Source organism: Coregonus clupeaformis, chromosome 6 (genome assembly GCF_020615455.1).
Source record: "Coregonus clupeaformis isolate EN_2021a chromosome 6, ASM2061545v1, whole genome shotgun sequence".
Classification (NCBI taxonomy): Eukaryota; Metazoa; Chordata; class Actinopteri; order Salmoniformes; family Salmonidae; genus Coregonus; species Coregonus clupeaformis.
This window is the reverse complement of record NC_059197.1, coordinates 49,035,450-49,054,926: the sequence shown is the minus strand read 5'-3', so window position 1 is coordinate 49,054,926 and position 19,477 is coordinate 49,035,450. Positions and strand designations below refer to the sequence as shown.

Here is a 19,477-nt window from a genome sequence, read left to right as displayed (position 1 = left end):
GGGGCTGATCAGACCGGTGGGGGGTTGTAGGGGAAAGGTGTAAACTCCCTCTTGGGATCAATTGTGGGGTGACACAGGTATCGATTCTTGGACCTCTATGATTTTTAGGTTCTATTAAATGCATCTAACTGTGTGTTTGTGTCTGACCCTGTGTTGTCCAACAGGCTGTGAAACAGATCTTCTTCCTGGTGGGTGCGGCCACACTCAACAACATCCTGCTACGCAAAGACATGTGCTCCTGTAGGAAGGGCATGCAGATCAGGTAGGGGACAGAGTGTGTGTGTGTGTGTGTGTGTGAGCCATGCATGCATTTGTGCGAGTGTGTAGTGAACAAGAAGCACGGGAGGAAGACATGGAAAGCTAAATCCTCCCCAGCAAACAGTGAAAGTTCCTACAATGTATGTTAAACGTAACAGCATGTTTCAGTTACCTGTCTGTATGTTAGGTAACGCAACAACATGTTTCAGTTACCGGTCTGTGTGTTTTCCAGGTGCTTCGAAACCAGCGACCTTTCGGTTACTGGCCCAACGCTCTTAACCGCTAGGCTACCTGTTTTTTTCAGGTGTAACATCAGTTACCTGGAGGAGTGGCTGAAGGAGAAGGACCTATTGCAGGGTACCAGTGCCATGGAAACTCTGAAGCCTCTGTCTCAGGCTGCCTGGCTGCTGCAGGTCAACAAGACCACCGATGACGACGCCAAGGAAATCATAGAACAATGCTCTGAACTCAACACTGTACAGGTACTGAATTATGTCATACAGGCTTACCCAACTGCCGGCCTGCGGGGGGAGAGTTTTCGAAAGCAAAAATAAATAATAATACATATTTATTTTCCTTTTTTTTTTTTTTGGACATAAAACTGTGTAAAAGCACCAGGAAATTAGCTCCAAGTGTTTTTTATTTTTATTTTGTTAAATCTGTTCCCATGTATTCCCACACATAATAGAGATATATATATATATATATATATACACTGCTCAAAAAAATAAAGGGAACACTAAAATAACACATCATAGATCTGAATGAATGAAATAATCTTATTAAATACTTTTTTTCTTTACATAGTTGAATGTGCTGACAACAAAATCACACAAAGATTATCAATGGAAATCAAATGTATCAACCCATGGAGGTCTGGATTTGGAGTCACCCTCAAAATTAAAGTGGAAAACCACACTACAGGCTGATCCAACTTTGATGGAATGTCCTTAAAACAAGTCAAAATGAGGCTCAGTAGTGTGTGTGGCCTCCACGTGCCTGTATGATCTCCCTACAACGCCTGGGCATGCTCCTGATGAGGTGGCGGATGGTCTCCTGAGGGATCTCCTCCCAGACCTGGACTAAAGCATCCGCCAACTCCTGGACAGTCTGTGGTGCAACGTGGCGTTGGTGGATGGAGCGAGACATGATGTCCCAGATGTGCTCAATTGGATTCAGGTCTGGGGAACGGGCGGGCCAGTCCATAGCATCAATGCCTTCCTCTTGCAGGAACTGCTGACACACTCCAGCCACATGAGGTCTAGCATTGTCTTGCATTAGGAGGAACCCAGGGCCAACCGCACCAGCATATGGTCTCACAAGGGGTCTGAGGATCTCATCTCGGTACCTAATGGCAGTCAGGCTACCTCTGGCGAGCACATGGAGGGCTGTGCGGCCCCCCAAAGAAATGCCACCCCACACCATGACTGACCCACCGCCAAACCGGTCATGCTGGAGGATGTTGCAGGCAGCAGAACGTTCTCCACGGCGTCTCCAGACTCTGTCACGTCTGTCACGTGCTCAGTGTGAACCTGCTTTCATCTGTGAAGAGCACAGGGCGCCAGTGGCGAATTTGCCAATCTTGGTGTTCTCTGGCAAATGCCAAACGTCCTGCACGGTGTTGGGCTGTAAGCACAAACCCCACGTGTGGACGTCGGGCCCTCATACCACCCTCATGGAGTCTGTTTCTGACCGTTTGAGCAGACACATGCACATTTGTGGCCTGCTGGAGGTCATTTTGCAGGGCTCTGGCAGTGCTCCTCCTGCTCCTCCTTGCACAAAGGCGGAGGTAGCAGTCCTGCTGCTGGGTTGTTGCCCTCCTACGGCCTCCTACGGCCTCCTCCACGTCTCCTGATGTACTGGCCTGTCTCCTGGTAGCGCCTCCATGCTCTGGACACTACGCTGACAGACACAGCAAACCTTCTTGTCACAGCTCGCATTGATGTGCCATCCTGGATGAGCTGCACTACCTGAGCCACTTGTGTGGGTTGTAGACTCCGTCTCATGCTACCACTAGAGTGAAAGCACCGCCAGCATTCAAAAGTGACCAAAACATCAGCCAGGAAGCATAGGAACTGAGAAGTGGTCTGTGGTCACCACCTGCAAAACCAGTCCTTTATTGGGGGTGTCTTGCTAATTGCCTATAATTTCCACCTGTTGTCTATTCCATTTGCACAACAGCATGTGACATTTATTGTCAATCAGTGTTGCTTCCTAAGTGGACAGTTTGATTTCACAGAAGTGTGATTGACTTGGAGTTACATTGTGTTGTTTAAGTGTTCCCTTTATATTTTTGAGCAGTGTGTATGTATATATATATATATGATCGTATACAAATGTAAGCAAGGTTTGAAATGATGACGTTTTAGTCAAATATTATATCTGTTTGGACTTCTTGCGGTCAATTTGCAGTCTGCAAATAATTTGTAATTATGTTCCGGCCCCCCCGACCGTCCGATCAAGAAAGGAAAATCGGCCCGTGGCTAAATCTAGTTGGTGATTCTTGCTGTACTACATTACCCATAATGCTTTGACAAGAAGAAAACAAAAATGTTGTACCATATCCTCACCAACAGAGGCAGTACTGTAGATTTACACTGTTTTTGTGAATATTACTGACAGGATGTTGTTCATTATCCTGCTTTAGATAGTCAAGATTCTGAACTCTTACACGCCCATTGATGATTTTGAGAAAAGGGTGGCACCGTCGTTTGTCCGCAAAGTTCAGGTAAGGTATAATTGTGCGTCCCGATCTCGATCAAGTGTGACAAAGATCATGTGTACCTGAATTTATTATGAAATCCTTTCCATCACAGCAGTTCCACTATATGGAAATTCTAGACAATCTAAAATATTTCCATGAACTAAATTTAGGAAATTTAATTGATTTCCCTTGTCGCCAGGGGTTGCTCCAGGACCGTGAGGGAGGATCTTCCCAGCTGATGCTGGACACCCAGTATCATTTCCAGGTTACCTTCCCCTTCACCCCGTCCTCTCAGGCTCTGGAGCTACTCCAGCTACCGTCCAGCCTCAGACTGAGCTTCCTCACCAGGATCTAACCCCTGACCTCTGACCTCTGGGGGGGAGACGGTAGCCTTGAGTTTAGAGAAGCGGTCCAGTAACCTAAAGGTTGCTGGTTTGAATCCCAGGGATGACGAGGAAAAGCTGGCAGGAGTGAGGTGCCAGTGTCTCGGGTGTCACCGACTGCCATTGAGTCCAAACGGCCACCGACTGCAATTGTAGCCAAACAGCCTTTTAAAATGATTTAGTGTTTTCATTGACACTTGTAATAGAGTTTGATATAAATATTACGCTGACGCCTGATTTAATGTGTGACGTAAATGCAGATGCTGTTGCAGAGCTAAAGCATGGTAGTATAGTGAGAAACCTTACTTCTCAGCTAGATGAGATGAGAAATGCAGTTCTGCAGAAAACAGTTTTAAGTTCAATATCAAACTGCTGTTTTTTTTTAATATAGTAAATTCAAATGTGTCCACTCGATATTATGGAGTAACATGCACAGTACATCATATATGCTTTTTGTTTTGTTTTGAATATATATATTTTTAAATCATACTGTAGAAGTATCTTGTATCTTAAATAATATACTGAACAAAAATATAAATGCAACAATTTCAAAGATTTTACTGAGTTACAGTTCATATAAGGAAATCAGTCAATTTAATAAATTCATTAGGCCCTAATCTATGGATTTCACATGACTGGGCATACAGATATGCACCTGTTTGTCACAAAAGATAGGGGTTGTCGATCAGAAAACCAGTCAGTATCTGGTGTGACCACCATTTGCCTCATGCTGCGTGACACATCTCCTTCGCATAGAGTTGATCAGGCTGTTGATTGTGGCCTGTGGAATGTTGTCCCACTCCTCTTCAATGGCTGTGTGAAGTTGCTGGATATTGGCGGGAACTGGAACACGCTGTCGTACACGTCGATCCAGAGCATCCCAAACATGCTCAATGGGTGACATGTGTGGTGAGTATGCAGGCCATGGAAGAACTGGGGCATTTTCAGCTTCCAGGAATTGTTTACAGATCCTTGTGATATGGGGCCGTGCATTATCATGCTGAAACATGAGGTGATGGCGGCGGATAAATGGTATGACAATGGGCCTCAGGATCTTGTCACGGTATCTCTGTGCATTCAAATTGCCATCGATAAAATGCAATTGTTTTCATTATCCGTAGCTTATGCCTGCCCATACCATAACCAACATAGGGCACTCTGTTCACAACGTTGACATCAGCAAACCGCTCGCCCACACGACTCCATACACGCTGTCTGCCATCTGCCCGGTACAGTTGAAACCGGGATTCATCCGTGAAGAGCACACTTCTCCAGCGTGCCAGTGGCCATCGAAGGTGAGCATTTGCCCACTGAAGTCTGTTATGAGGCCGAACTGCAGTCAGGTCAAGACCCTGGTGAGGAGGATGAGCAGGCAGATGCGCTTCCCTGAGACGGTTTCTGAGAGTTTGTGCAGAAACTATTTGGTTGTGCAAACCCACAGTTTCATCAGCAGTCCGGGTGGCTGGTCTCAGACAATCCCGCAGGTGAAAAAGACGGATGTGGAGGTCCTGGGCTGGCCTGGTTACACGTGGTCTGTGGTTGTGAGGCTGGTTGGACATACTGCCAAATTCTCTAAAATGACGGCTTATGGTAGAGAAATGAACATTAAATTCCTGCAGTCAGCATGCCAATTGCACACTCCCTCAAAACTTGAGACATCTGTGGTATTGTGTTGTGTGACAAAACTGCACATTTTAGAGTGGCCTTTTATTGTCCTCAGCACAATTTCACCTGTGTAATGATCATGCTGTTTAATCAGCTTCTTGATATGCCACACCTGTCAGATGGATGGATTATCTTGGCAAAGGAGAAATGCTCACTAACAGGGATGGAAACAAATTTGTGCACACAATTTGAGAGACATAAGTGCGTATGGAACATTTCTGGTATCTTTTGATTCAGCTCATGAAACATGGGACCAACACTTTACACGTTGTGTTTATATTTTTGTTCAGAATGGATTCATACCCCTTGACTTATTCCACATTTTGTTGTATTACAGCCTGAATTCAAAATGGATTCAATTGATTGTTTTTCTCACCCATCTACACAAAACCCCATAATGACAAAGTAAAAACATGTTTTTTGACATTTCTGCACATTTATTAAAAATGAAATACAGAAATATTGAATTGACATAAGTATTCACACCCCTGAGTCAATACTTTCTAGAATCACCTTTGGCAGCGTTTACAGCTGTGAGTCTTTCTGGGTAAGTCTCTAAGAGCTTTCCACACCTGGATTGTGCAACATTTACCCATTATTCTTTTCAAAATTATTCCAGCTCTGACAAATTGGTTGTTGATCATTGCTAGAAAGGCATTTTCAGGTCTTGCCATAGATTTTCAAGAAGATTTAAGTCTAAACTGTAACTCGGCCACTCAGGAACATTCACTGTCTTCTTGGTAAGCAACTCCAGTGTAGATTTGGCCTTGTGTTTTAGGTTTTTGTCCTTTTGAAAGGTGAATTCATCTCCTAGTGTCTGGTGGAAAGCAGACTGATCCAGGTTTTCCTCTAGGATTTTGCCTGTGCTTAGCTCCATTCCGTTTATTTTTTTGTCCTGAAAAACTCCCCAGTCCTTAACCGATTACAAGCATACCCATAACATGATGCAGCCACCACTATGCTTGAAAATACGGAGAGTGGTACTCAGTAATGTGTTGTATTGGATTTGCCTCAAACATAACACTTTGTATTCAGGACAAAAAGTTAATTGCTTTGCCACATTTTTTGCAGTATTATTTTAGTGCCTTGTTGCAAACAGGATGAATGTTTTGAAATATTTGTATTATGTACAGGCTTCCTTTTCACTCAGTCAATTAGATTAGTATTGTGGAGTAACTACAATGTTGTTGATCCATCATCAGTTTCTCCAATAACAGCCATTGAACTCTGTAACAGTGTTAAAGTCACCATTGGCCTCATGGCGAAATCCCCTGAGCGGTTTCCTTCTTCCCCGACAACTGAGTTAGGAAGGACGCCTGTATCTTTGTAGTGACTGGTTGTATTGATATACCATCCAAAGTTAAATTAATAACTTCACCATGCTCAAAGGGATATTCAATATCTGCTTTATTTTTACCGGTCTATGCAACGTATTATATTACTTGTTTAGCAAATATTTACTCCTGAACTTATTTAGGCATGCCATAACAAAAGGTTGAATACTAATTGACTCAAGACATTTCAGCTTTTCATTTTTAATTAAAATGTAAACATTTGAAAAACATGATTCCACTTTGACATTATGGGGTATTGTGTGTAGGCCCGTGACGACAAATCTAAATGTAATCCATTTTAAATTCAGGTTGTAACAACAAAATGTGGGGGGGAAAAGTCAAGGCTTGTGAATACTTTCTGAAGGCACTGTGCCTAAAATGAATTACATGTGAATAAAATGTTCTATTAGTTGATAATGTTTCTGTTTGTAATGATTTCTTACACATTTATACAGCATACGCTTTAGACCTGCATGATAGCATCAGTGTTGACCATGTCTAGAATGTTCTATTATGGTTGAGGGAAAAACCTCTCTCTCTTTTTGCGTCATGCACAACAACATTAGTGGTAATGGAAGTTACACAACATTTTTTATCATCGCTATTGCGCAGTTGAGGATCTAGCCTACATGGTGCGGGTGCCAGCCTCCCTCCTCTCTAGAACACTGGGAGAGCATCTTTTATATGACGTCATGACAGCTGCATCAGCTGTGAGCCCGTGTGCTTTTAGCTTGCAAATATATATATTTTTTGCTACCCGCAGCTTCTCTGACAACGGGAATATATATGAGATTTTCCACAAACCCTGAAATGGCTACACAGGAGGTACAACCGAATGAGACTCTCACTAACCTAAAAGCGGAATCGGACACGTTGAAAACGAAGCTGGAGGACGAAAGAGCGAAGCTGCACGATGTCGAACGTGAGTGGTGCTGAAAATGAGAGACGGAAGGAAAGTGAAGGCCCCCGAATCAAAACATCATATGCCTTCCGAATAGGATTGCATAAAACATTTATACACGACCATATTATAATATATATAGGCCTATATTGTGAATTTGTCATATTGCTATTATTAGGCTACAGTGCATTGAATCGGTCATTTGAAGAAAGTAGGTAATTCTTCATTAATTTGTAAATGGTTATAATATTTAAAGCCACTTGCTCGACCATGTATTATTTTTTCCCCACTCGGATTTGTTCAAATGACAAGCTGCATTTCCATCTGCAATTAGACATATAGCCTTTGGTTGAATTTACTCCACCATTTGCGATTTATTTTCACACTCAAAAGCACAGTTGTATTATAGCCGAGATGGCGCTTAGTTTGTCGACCTTGTTGAGATCAGAGAGACGAATTTTAACATCTCTAACCGGTTACTGCGGTTTAATATTAATCGCCAACCCGATGGGATATATTAACGCTAGAACACATTAAGACAGTGCTCAGCTCATGGTATGATAACCTCATTAACTAACGTCTGATATTTGTCCCTATAACAACAGTACACTAACGTTGGATATTGCTTGGTCTCTATAACTAACCACTCTAACGTTAGATTGAGCCCCTAAACAAATCAAATCAAATCAAAATGTATTTGCCACATGCGACGAATACAGCAGGTGTAGACATTACAGTGAAATGCTTACTTACAAGCCCTTAACCAACAATGCCGATAAAAAAAAAGAACAATGTAAAAGAAAAAAGTGTTAATGAAAGAAAAATAGAAAATAAAAGCAAATAGCTAAAGAGCAGCAGTAAAATAAAATAACAGTAGGGAGGCTATATACAGGGGGGTACCGGTACAGAGTCAATGGGAAATAACAGTAGGGAGGCTATATACAGGGGGTACCGGGACAGAGTCAATGGGAAATAACAGTAGGGAGGCTATATACAGGGGGTACCGGTACAGAGTCAATGGGAAATAACAGTAGGGAGGCTATATACAGGGGGTACCGGTACAGAGTCAATGGGAAATAACAGTAGGGAGGCTATATACAGGGGGTACTGGTACAGAGTCAATGGGAAATAACAGTAGGGAGGCTATATACAGGGGGTACTGGTACAGAGTCAATGGGAAATAACAGTAGGGAGGCTATATACAGGGGGGTACCGGTACAGAGTCAATGTGCCGGGGGCACCGGCTAGTCGAGGTAATTGAGGTAATATGTACATGTGGGTAGAGTTAAAGTGACTATGCATAAATAATAAACAGAGTAGCAGCAGCATAGAAGAGGGGGATGGGGTGGGGGGGGGCAGTGCAAATAGTCTGGGTAGCCATGATTAGCTTTTCAGGAGTCTTATGGCTTGGGGGTAGAAGCTGTTAAGTAGCCTTTTGGACCTAGACTTGGCTCTCCGGGACCTCTTGCTGTGCGGTAGCAGAGAGAACAGTCTATGACTAGGGTGGCTGGAGTCTTTGACAATTTTTAGGGCCTTCCTCTGACACTGCCTGGTATAGAGGTCCTGGATGGCAGGAAGCTTGGCCCCAGTGATGTACTGGGCCGTACGCACTACCCTCTGTAGTGCCTTGCGGTCGGAGGCCGAGCAGTTGCCATACCAGGCGGTGATGCAACCAGTCAGGATGCTCTCGATGGTGCAGCTGTATAACTTTTTGAGGATCTGAGGACCCATGCCAAATATTTTCAGTCTCCTGAGGGGGAATAGGTTTTGTCGTGCCCCCTTCACAACTGTCTTGGTGTGTGTGGACCATGATAGTTCGTTGGTGATGTGGACACCAAGGAACTTGAAGCTCTCAACCTGTTCCACTACAGCCCCGTCGATGAGAATGGGGGCGTGCTCAGTCATTTGCACTAATGTCTGATATTGGTCCACAACTAACCACTTTTAACATTGGATCTTGGTCCATACTCTCTACAACAGTACACCAGGTGGCGGAGAAGGTGGATGGACTGGGCCAGTTTATCATGAAGACCCGGCGGACTCTGAAGGGACATGGCAACAAAGTTCTCTGCATGGACTGGTGTAAGGACAAGAGGAGGATTGTCAGCTCCTCACAGGTGAGTATTGGATTATTGGGCAGGTTTCTGAAGTCCCTAAAAGATGCGTTCATGCAGTCACCACTCTAAATATATGGACGGTCGCTGTCCATGGTAGGCCCACTAAGTGTACATTCTGAACCTTGTTTGAGGCCAGTAGGTCACATGACCAAGGAGCTATTGAAATTTTACATTTGGAAAAATTCATGTAAAATCACCTGAGATTAAAAGGGACAAACAAAAGGGTGTGCAATATAGAAGGGTAGTCAGTGGACATTCTGAACCTTGTTTGGTTTGAGGCCAGTAGGTCACATGACCAAAGAGCTATTGAAATTTGAATGTAAAAAAAGTTTGCACTTTGTTTACGCTCCCTAACTAATTCAACTAGGAAAAGGGAATGCTTGACTTCTTTCTTATGTCATTCTCATTGGCACCAAAAGTTTTAATAGTGTTGATAGGGGACAGAATGCGGTCGGACCATCATATAATTGGCATATACATTACTCTTACTGAATTTCCACGTGGGCGAGGATATTGGAAATGTAATCAAAGCCTATTGGATAATAACTTGTTTTTAACTAGGACAGAGGAATTTATAACTGATTTTTCTGACATAACAAAGGTACAGCAAATCCCCTTATTGTATTGGACACCTTTAAATGTGCCTTTAGAGGCCATGCAATTCAGTACTCATTTTGAAAACAAAAGCAATTTAGGTCAAAAGAGTCCACACTAACAAAGGAAATAGAAGGTCTAACAGAACAGATAGATGGCAATAAAAACTGTAACATAGAGGCTCAGAATAAATTAGAGAAAAAATAAAAATAAATTGAGAAACTTATTCAAGAAAGATCAAGTGTAATATATTATAAAAATAAAGCAAACTGGATGGAATATGGGGAAAAATGCACCAAATTCTTTTTTAATCTTCAACATAAAAATGCTACCAAAAAGAATTTACTGAAACTGGTTACAAATGACAGTCAACCATGATTCACCTAATTATATTTTGAAGGAGGAAGCAAAGTACTTTTAGGATATGTTTTCGTTTCAGTCGCCTCCATCTCCTCTAACTGAAGCTAATTGTAGGGATTTTTTTCTATTGATAATGTAAAATTAACAGCCATACAGAAAGACTAATGTGAAGGTGAAATTACAGAGGAGGAACTTCTGGACGCAATTAAAGACTTTAAGTCCGGGAAAACTCCAGGGTTGGATGGCATACCAGTCGAGGTATACCAAACCTTTTTTGATATATTAGCATGTTTAAACGACTCCTATGTAAATGGTAGATTATCAAACACTCAAGAAGATGGTCTGATTTCATTATTACTGAAACAGGCTACAAGTGGTAAATATAAAGATCCAGTCCATTAACAAAATTGGAGGCCCCTTACACTTCAGTGTTGTGATGCAAATATTAGAGCAAAATGTATAGCGCATAGAATTAAAAAGGTATTGTCGGACATTATTCATTCTAATCAGACAGGTTTTTTACATTGGAGATAATATAAGACAAGTACCTGAAACAATAGAACAGTATGAACAATCTGGGAAACCAGGCCTGCTATTCATAGCAGACTTTGAAAAGGCATTTGATAAAGTACGAATGGCGTTTATATATAAATGCCTGGAGCATGTATAGTAACCCTAGGTGTAAAATAGTAAATAATGGCTATTTCTCAGACAGTTTTAAACTGTCAAGAGGAGTAAAACAAGGTTGTCCACTATCGGCATTTCTATTTATTATTGCCATTGAGATATTAAAATCAGATCCAACAATAATATCAAGGGATTAGAAATCCAGGGCTTAAAAACAAAGGTGTCATTGTACGCTGATGATTCATGTTTTCTTTTAAATCCACAACTTGAATCCCTCCACAGCCTCGTAGTGGATCTAGATACATTTTCTAACCTCTCTGGATTACAACCAAATGATGATAAATGTACTATATTGGATCACTAAAAAATAAAACATTTACATTACCGTGTAGTTTACCAATAAAATGGTCTGATGGTGATGTGGATATACTCGGAATACATATCCCAAATGAAATGATCTCACTCCAATAAATATTAATAGAAAGTTAGAAAAAATAGATAAGATCTTGCTACCATGGAAAGGTAAATACCTGTCTATTTGTGGAAAAATCACCCTGATTAACTCTTTAGTATTATCCCAGTTTACCTATTTGCTTATGGTCTTGCCTACACCTAGAGAACAGTTTTTTTAATTATATGAGAAAAAAATATTCCATTTTATTTGGAATGGCAAGCCAGACAAAATTAAACGGGCCTATTTATATAATGAATATGAATTCGGAGGACAGAAATTATTAAATATTAAAGCATTAGACCTATCACTAAAAGCTTCGGTCATACAAAAGTTATACTTAAATCCGAATTGGTTCTCTAGCAAATTAGTACAATTGTCTCACCCCATGTTCAAGAATGGCCTTTTTCCCTTTATTCAGATTACAACCTTTCACTTTCAGTTATTTGAAAAGGAAATCATCTCCCAAATATCACTATTTCTAAAACAAGCCAAAGAAAGTTGGTTGCAATTTCAATGTAGTCTTCCAGAAACGACAGAACAAATAATGCAACAAATATTGTGGTTAAACTGAAATATACTAATTGATTTAAAAAAACATTATTTTTTGAAGAAAAAAAAAAAAAAAGGTATAATCTTTGTAAATGATATCATAGGTAGAACTGGTGGAGTTATGTCGCACATGCAGCTAACAAAAACATATGGAAATGTCTGCTCTACCCAAAATTACAACCAAATAATTGCAGCATTACCGCAAAAATGGAAGAGGAAAGTGGAAGGGGGAAAATGTAATGAACTTGTCTGTCGGCCCTGCATTAAAGACCATAATTGTACAGTTGAGAAATATATGGCAAGTAGAAATCCAATATGGATGGTGTTAAGAGATAGATGGGAGCAGTGGCGGCTCCTGAAAAAATTCTCAGGGGGGGCAATTTTTCTGATGATTTAGGTGACCTACACACATTTAAAAAAAGATATGTCCAGCAACAACATGAAGACAGGGGCAGCATATAAGTCAATACCAGAAGCATTTATTGACTGATCTCAAAAGTGTTGGCTTACCAGGGTTGGTGGAGCCCTCAGTTTCATCTTTGCCTCGCAAAGCTAACTCAAACACTCCGCAAAACTTCACACACTGGATTAGCCGGCTGAGGATGTGGCGGTTCTTGCTAATGTCGTAGTAAATATATTTGTTATAGTGAATATGGAATATGATATGTTGAGTAAAATGTTGTGCTAAGATCTATTTAGGTCAGGAGCTGGTTATAAGTTCTGTTCCTATCCAATAACAATGGACAAAAGGGTCCTATCTTGTCAGCCTTGTCAGTTTCAGTTCTCCAGTAAACTTGTGATTATCAACACTAACCTCATCGTTGTGGCGGCGGACAGCTAGCCTGTATCCCTCATCCAGTTGAGTGGGAATGTTCACTCTCCCCAAAGCAGACCATCTCAAACAGCTATCCATGTGGGTCTTTGACAGCTCATGTTTCTTAATCTTTCCTGAAAGATGGTGCATGTCCGTTACACACCAGTCGCTGTCCAAGCGGTGCTGTCTGCCGTGCCGCCTTCAGGGTGAAAGAGTAAGCAGGGGGGTAGCAGAAGACTGCATTAGCTACATCGCAGCCTGCTAGCCAGGTTTTTCGTTCGTACCAATTTTTGGAAAATCCTCGGGTGTAGGACTTCCCCCTTTAGTAGAAACCTGTTGAATTATTAAATTTGGTCTGGGAGGTCCTAATTGTTTCGTTGCCAATTTATCTTCATTTGTTCGCCGACAAAAAGGAACTTCTTTCAAAGACACAATCGAGTTGCACTGAAGCCTAGCCATTTTGATAGTAGTAGTGAATTGATTGACGCTGCTACCCGCTCTTTTCTTAGTTACGTTCATGGTTATGTTACGTATGACGAAAGCGCGTAAGTGCAAGCCCTCAGAAACCCATAGAGATTGTATTGAAAGCTCTGATATTTGAAAAAAATAGATTTTACATGGGAGTCTATGACAGACTTCTGGGCGATTTTCAACCTGACTGAAATCGCCCCAAAAGGGGGGGGGGGGGGCATTTGAAGCACGACTTTAGCCTGATTGGACATTTAGTGGCACTGTGGCAGATCAGACGTCTAGATTACAACACTGATAACTACTGTTGCCGTGATATAATTGATTAGAAAAAAAATCCCTTCCTTTTCCCGTTTGGCAGTGCGTCGCCCATATCGCCCTATTGAACACACCGCCCCTGGATGGGAGGGGTTGAATGGAGCTGAAGGTTGGGACTAATAACAACAAGATAACTAATGTAAAACATACTGTGTCCATAATACGTATATAGGTTGAGAGCTTTTGTGAAAAAGAGCACAGTTTGGGGGATATGGCATGTAGAGGCAAACCGGATGGACATCATGAAAATGATCAGAGAGGGTAGAGGAAGTTCAGGAGCAAAAACAAACAAAATATAATTATTGTAAAATTGACTGTTTCCATAAAATGTATATAGTATGTATAAGCTGGAAGTAGAGGCCTAATCATTGTTGTTATCTTATCCAGAGCGACTTACAGTTAGAGTCTGCTAAATGACAAAACATGTAAATGTAAAAAAAATGTTTGAAAGCGCGAATATCCAACCTGAAACAGTCTTTAACTCTGTAAAGATTTACTATTATATTGACAAGATAGTCGAGTGACCGCTCTAACAATGGAAATACATGTCTTCAAAGATGGAAGGCAGGCGGGAGGAGGCGAGATCAGGTGGGACCATTCTAGCCAATGAGAGGGCAGATATGCGCATGAACAACAGGCACAGCTCTGATATAAAGTTTTTTTTTTTCAAAGTTGCTGAAATGCCACGTGCGTCCACTTATATAAGTGCCTTCGTAATAACCTAACCATTAAGAAACTTCTATTCAATCAAATAAGCCTCACATAGCAAATTAGCAATTCAAGTTTTTGTTGACCAAATCCGACACTCTCTCATTGACCTCCATACAACAATTCCTCAATTTGTGATCAAATTTTCGTGGACAGATTTTGTGCGGAGTAAACCCTCTCGCTTTGCCTCTTCGTCTCTTATTGTAAGCACATCATAGCTGAATTAGAGGTTTGGAAAGGTCCTAAAACGGATGTGTCCATTCAGTAACCACCGCTGAGATACTGAGTTTCTGTTTAAAATAATATGGACTGCTTTCAGTGGTTATAACATTTGTGGCATTTTGTTGGAAATGTAGAGAATCTTAGGCCTGTGTGCCACTTCTAATGTTTTTTCCTAATCTAACTTATTTTCAGGATGGAAAAGTGATTGTATGGGATGCCTTCACGACTAACAAGGTAGGGAATCTTTTTTTCTCTGTCCAGAAAGGCTATAGAGTTGACAAATGCTTGGAGAAATAGAGAGACTTCTGTAGTTATTTGATCTGATTTTGGATGAACGAGAACATTTGTGCATCCCAAATAGCACCCTATTCCCTACAAGGTGCACAACCTTTGACCTGTGCCCTTTTGACCTGTGACATTGCCAGTGCTCCCTTTGAAGCACTGGCAAAGGGAGCACCCCCCCCACCCCCCACCCAGAAATCTGATATGTCGTCTCTGAATATATTGATCATTTTCAACCAAGACTCATCAATCTCACCGAAGAAAACATCAGAGCGAGTGAAACAGCGCCCCTCTGTCTTAGCATTTGTAGCCCATGGATACATGGGCTACAGATACTAAGACAGAGGGGCGCTGTTTCAATCGCTCGGAGGCCCTTTCAGGTTAAATAAATTCAGCCTCTTGCCAATTGAAGGAAAATTATGAAACACGGATAAACTCGAATGAGAAATAATTGTATACGTTTGTTTCTTTTTTTATTGTTAACATATTTTGGGAAGCCTGGCTTCCCTTGGATGAATACACACCACTTTGTAGGCTGGATGTCATTACCCTAATGGTGTTTGTAATAGATGTCCCTTTGCATTCAAATGGCGGGTGTACAGTGCACTGTTCGGAGGCTGGAATTATTTTGGAGCAGACTTTTTTTGAATTGATTTGTTTGACAATCAGATGAAAACATCACGACTGGTTGTGTTCGTGACACGTTAAAAAGGTCACACATTTTACAGTTAAATTACATCTTTACTCGACAGCCGATAGGAAATGTTGTGCGGGTGCAAACGTGTGGACACATGAGGAGGTGTTGTTTAAAAAACATAGAGACCCTGAATGTCACGGTGTAATTGACACTCTGGCCCTTTACTGCTGTATGCTAATGCCCTTAGATAAGATCCTGACCTTGAACGCAAACACTGTAACACCTTTTGGAATTGATTTATGATTGATTTGAACAGGGAAATGTACCAAACCTGAGCTGAAGCATTTCATGCGTTGAACCATCAAGAATTACAGTATATTGAAAAAAATCCACCTTGCATCGATTAAGGTAAAAAAATGTTTATCCCCCCCCGCCCCCAACCCCCCTACTAAACTGGGTCTGTGCCCCACCTTGGCCACCCCATTCAAAATGGCCACCCCATTCAAAATGGCCACCCCATTCAAAATGTTCTGGACACGCCACTGCTATGGAACTTAGTCAAAAGTAGTGCACTATTTTTTTTTTTTATATATATTTTTGTTACCTTTTGAGTCCCATTGAAACCAAGGTCTCTTTTGCATCACACAATTACACAACATTTACACAGTCATGGTACTATATAGGGAATAGGCGGCAGGTAGCTTAGTGGTTAAGAGCGTTGTGCCAGTAACCGAAAGGTCGCTGGTTCTAATCCCCGAGCCGACTAGGTGAAAAATCTGTCGATGTGCCCTTAAGCAAGGCACTTAACCCTAATTGCTCCTGTAAGTCGCTCTGGATAAGAGCGTCTGCTAAATGACTAAAATGTAAATGTAAAATGGAATAGGGTGAAATTCGGGACATAGTCATGGTACTATATAGGGAATAGGGTGAAATTCGGGACACAGTCATTGATTTTCATAGCAAGTTCTATTCTTGCCTTTCCATAGGAAGAGCCAATAGTTTCTCTCGGCCAAATCCTTTGGCAGATTTAAATTCTGTTGTTGTGGTTGCTTATTTTCGCAAGCAGGGAGTTTCCCCGATGAGTTGATGATGTCATGTTGTTGAGTTTCACTTGTGTATTTTGAGATTGATTACATTGCAGTTGAACTGTACAGAACTGTGCTGTGCAGAATCACTGATGAAATCACCTTGCGTCCCAAATAACTACTCATTATCTGATCAAGATTGGACATTCTGCGCCTCGTCGCCTTGCTGAAACTGATCCCCTCAAAAACGCTGATTGTCTTCTAGGAGCATGCAGTGACCATGACGACGCTGATTGTACCTTTATAACATGGTCTCCTCTAGGAGCATGCAGTGACCATGACGACGCTGATTGTACCTTTATAACATGGTGTCTTCTAGGAGCATGCAGTGACCATGCCGTGCACCTGGGTGATGGCCTGTGCCTACGCTCCTTCTGGATGTGCAGTGGCCTGTGGGTAAGTTCCCCAGCTCCACCCGGACGCTCCATTTCCCCACTGTGCCACTGCGCTTCTGCTGTGTTACTGTGAAGCATTGTAAATTTAAAATGGATTGTATTTCAGTGGTCTGGACAACAAGTGCTCAGTGTACCCTCTGTCCTTGGACAAGAATGAGAACCTGGCAGCGAAAAAAAAGTCTGTCGCCATGCACACCAACTACTTATCCGCCTGTAGCTTCACCAACTCAGACATGCAGGTTAGAGAAGACACCTTTTCATCTTCTTCTGATGTAATGATTATTTGTCGTACATTTGTATATTTTGTTGTTTGTCTTTACCAAGGTTTGGATTTGCTCATTGAATTACTTGATTGTTACAAATTCAGTTTAAAAGAAAAACCTACAGATATGCCGAATCTTGATTTGAGCCAGTTTCACACATCGGGAAAATAATCCTGCAGCAACAGGAAATGTGAATTGTTATGTGGATTATAATTCATGGATTTATTTTTTTATAGGGGTTGATATATTTTTTGTTAGGGCAAATCAAGTCTGACATTTTAAAGTGGAAATTACAAACTTGGGAAACCTTTTTAAACCTCAAATACACTACACGTTTGCATTTCCTGCTGTGCAGGAACATTTCTGCAACAGGATGATCAAATTAGGATATGGCATCTGAATTTCTTCTACTTTCCTATGGCAGATGAGTAATGTGAAATCACTGCCTGTCATACTGTGCTGCACTCTATGCCCGACCTGGAAATAACTTCCATTCTTGTTTAATAATTCACAACAATCAAATGTTCCCCGATTGGATGTGGTTAGTCACATGCTTTAGTCTCGGCCAAGACAGTTCTATTTATAGGGCAGTGTCAGAGAATTTGGAATTCTGAATCTGAACAGCCAATGACTTCCTTCCGACCTGTGTGGTTGTGCTTTGCTCTCTGTGGGCTGGTTTCCCTGAGATATTCAATATAGAATATTTTTTTTGTCCTGAAATGAGCCTAATATAGGTCTGGGAAACCGGTCCCATATGTACATTATGGGGTGAATCCTAACCTTTACCCTAAGTCACATTTTCACTTAGTCTCCCCATTTGACATTCAATGAATACTAAGTGGCGGTTAGTATTCACCTCCTGTATGGAACCCCTTCGCGTTCCAGATCCTGACAGCGAGCGGAGACGGAACCTGCGCATTATGGGATGTGGAGAGTGGTCAGCTGTTGCAGAGTTTCCATGGACACGCCGCCGATGTTCTCTGTCTGGACCTGGCTCCTTCTGAGACAGGCAACACCTTCGTCTCTGGGGTGAGGGGAGGACTGGTAGTATTTCACTGTATTGTCCCACAGTGGAGAAATGGTAAATAAACAGTCTGACTCCTCTTCTAAACCTCCCTCCGATTTTCCAGTCTTTTATTTTTTACTTTCCTTTCGTATTTTATTCAGAGAGAGAGTTTTGAAATGATAAGGGGAAACAGGTGAAAAGGCAACATAGTGTGGAAATCGTGACAGGCTTGAGATTACAACCCCCCCGCCTCTAGGGGCATGTGTGGTCCAGACTGCAAAGAAACTGTGTTGCATTTGACCTAATGTGGATATTTTCATTTAACCTTTTATTTAACCAGAAAAGGTAAACCCTATTTTGGGTTAAACCTTTCAAAAGGTTAGCAATAATTCATGAATTCATAATCTTTCTTCTGTGTTTCTAATGCAGGGCTGTGACAAGAAGGCCAACGTATGGGACATGCGCTCAGGCCAGTGCATCCAGTCCTTCGAAACCCACGAATCAGACATCAACAGCGTCAGGTGAGGTCACAAGATATGAATTTATTCAAAGGGACTTAAGAGACCTGTCAACGCTGACAATGACATACGGTATATACCCCTGTATTAATATTAAGTGAGCCTAGGGACTGCAGTTGAAAAACTAGCTGACACTGTCCCTGTAAAACTAAGCTTAATAAAGTAAAGTACTTGCATGGTTTCTTATATAACCTGGTGTTTCTCCTCCATCAGGTACTATATAACCTGGTGTTTCTCCTCCATCAGGTACTATATAACCTGGTGTTTCTCCTCCATCAGGTACTATATAACCTGGTGTTTCTCTCCATCAGGTACTATATAACCTGGTGTTTCTCCTCCATCAGGTACTATATAACCTGGTGTTTCTCTCCATCAGGTACTATATAACCTGGTGTTTCTCCTCCATCAGGTACTATATAACCTGGTGTTTCTCCTCCATCAGGTACTATATAACCTGGTGTTTCTCTCCATCAGGTACCATATAACCTGCTGTTTCTCCTCCATCAGGTACTATATAACCTGGTGTTTCTCCTCCATCAGGTACTATATAACCTGGTGTTTCTCTCCATCAGGTACTATATAACCTGGTGTTTCTCTCCATCAGGTACCATATAACCTGCTGTTTCTCCTCCATCAGGTACTATATAACCTGGTGTTTCTCTCCATCAGGTACTATATAACCTGCTGTTTCTCCTCCATCAGGTACTATATAACCTGGTGTTTCTCCTCCATCAGGTACTATATAACCTGCTGTTTCTCTCCATCAGGTACTATATAACCTGGTGTTTCTCCTCCATCAGGTACTATATAACCTG

General features: G+C 41.6%; 2 protein-coding genes across 4 annotated transcripts in view; both read left to right on the top strand.

Moving 5' to 3' along the window:
* LOC121568062 (unconventional myosin-Vc) overlaps positions 1–4,090 on the top strand; it is a 32,170-nt gene extending 28,080 nt beyond the window's left edge. The window contains exons 37-40 of the mRNA XM_041878631.2: positions 165–262; positions 563–740; positions 2,906–2,986; positions 3,162–4,090. Coding sequence (XP_041734565.2) covers positions 165–262; positions 563–740; positions 2,906–2,986; positions 3,162–3,317 — 513 coding nt within the window. The 3' untranslated portion in view covers positions 3,318–4,090. The remainder of the gene's footprint in view (positions 1–164; positions 263–562; positions 741–2,905; positions 2,987–3,161) is intronic.
* A 2,902-nt stretch (positions 4,091–6,992) lies between these two features.
* The window catches only part of LOC121568060 (guanine nucleotide-binding protein subunit beta-5-like), a 26,670-nt gene continuing 14,185 nt past the window's right edge, over positions 6,993–19,477 (top strand). For all 3 annotated transcript variants that reach the window (XM_045220861.1, XM_045220859.1, XM_045220860.1), the window contains exons 1-7: positions 6,993–7,266; positions 9,226–9,362; positions 14,669–14,710; positions 16,800–16,876; positions 16,982–17,114; positions 18,024–18,167; positions 18,574–18,665. In XM_045220861.1, coding sequence (XP_045076796.1) covers positions 7,131–7,266; positions 9,226–9,362; positions 14,669–14,710; positions 16,800–16,876; positions 16,982–17,114; positions 18,024–18,167; positions 18,574–18,665 — 761 coding nt within the window. In that variant the 5' untranslated portion in view covers positions 6,993–7,130. The remainder of the gene's footprint in view (positions 7,267–9,225; positions 9,363–14,668; positions 14,711–16,799; positions 16,877–16,981; positions 17,115–18,023; positions 18,168–18,573; positions 18,666–19,477) is intronic.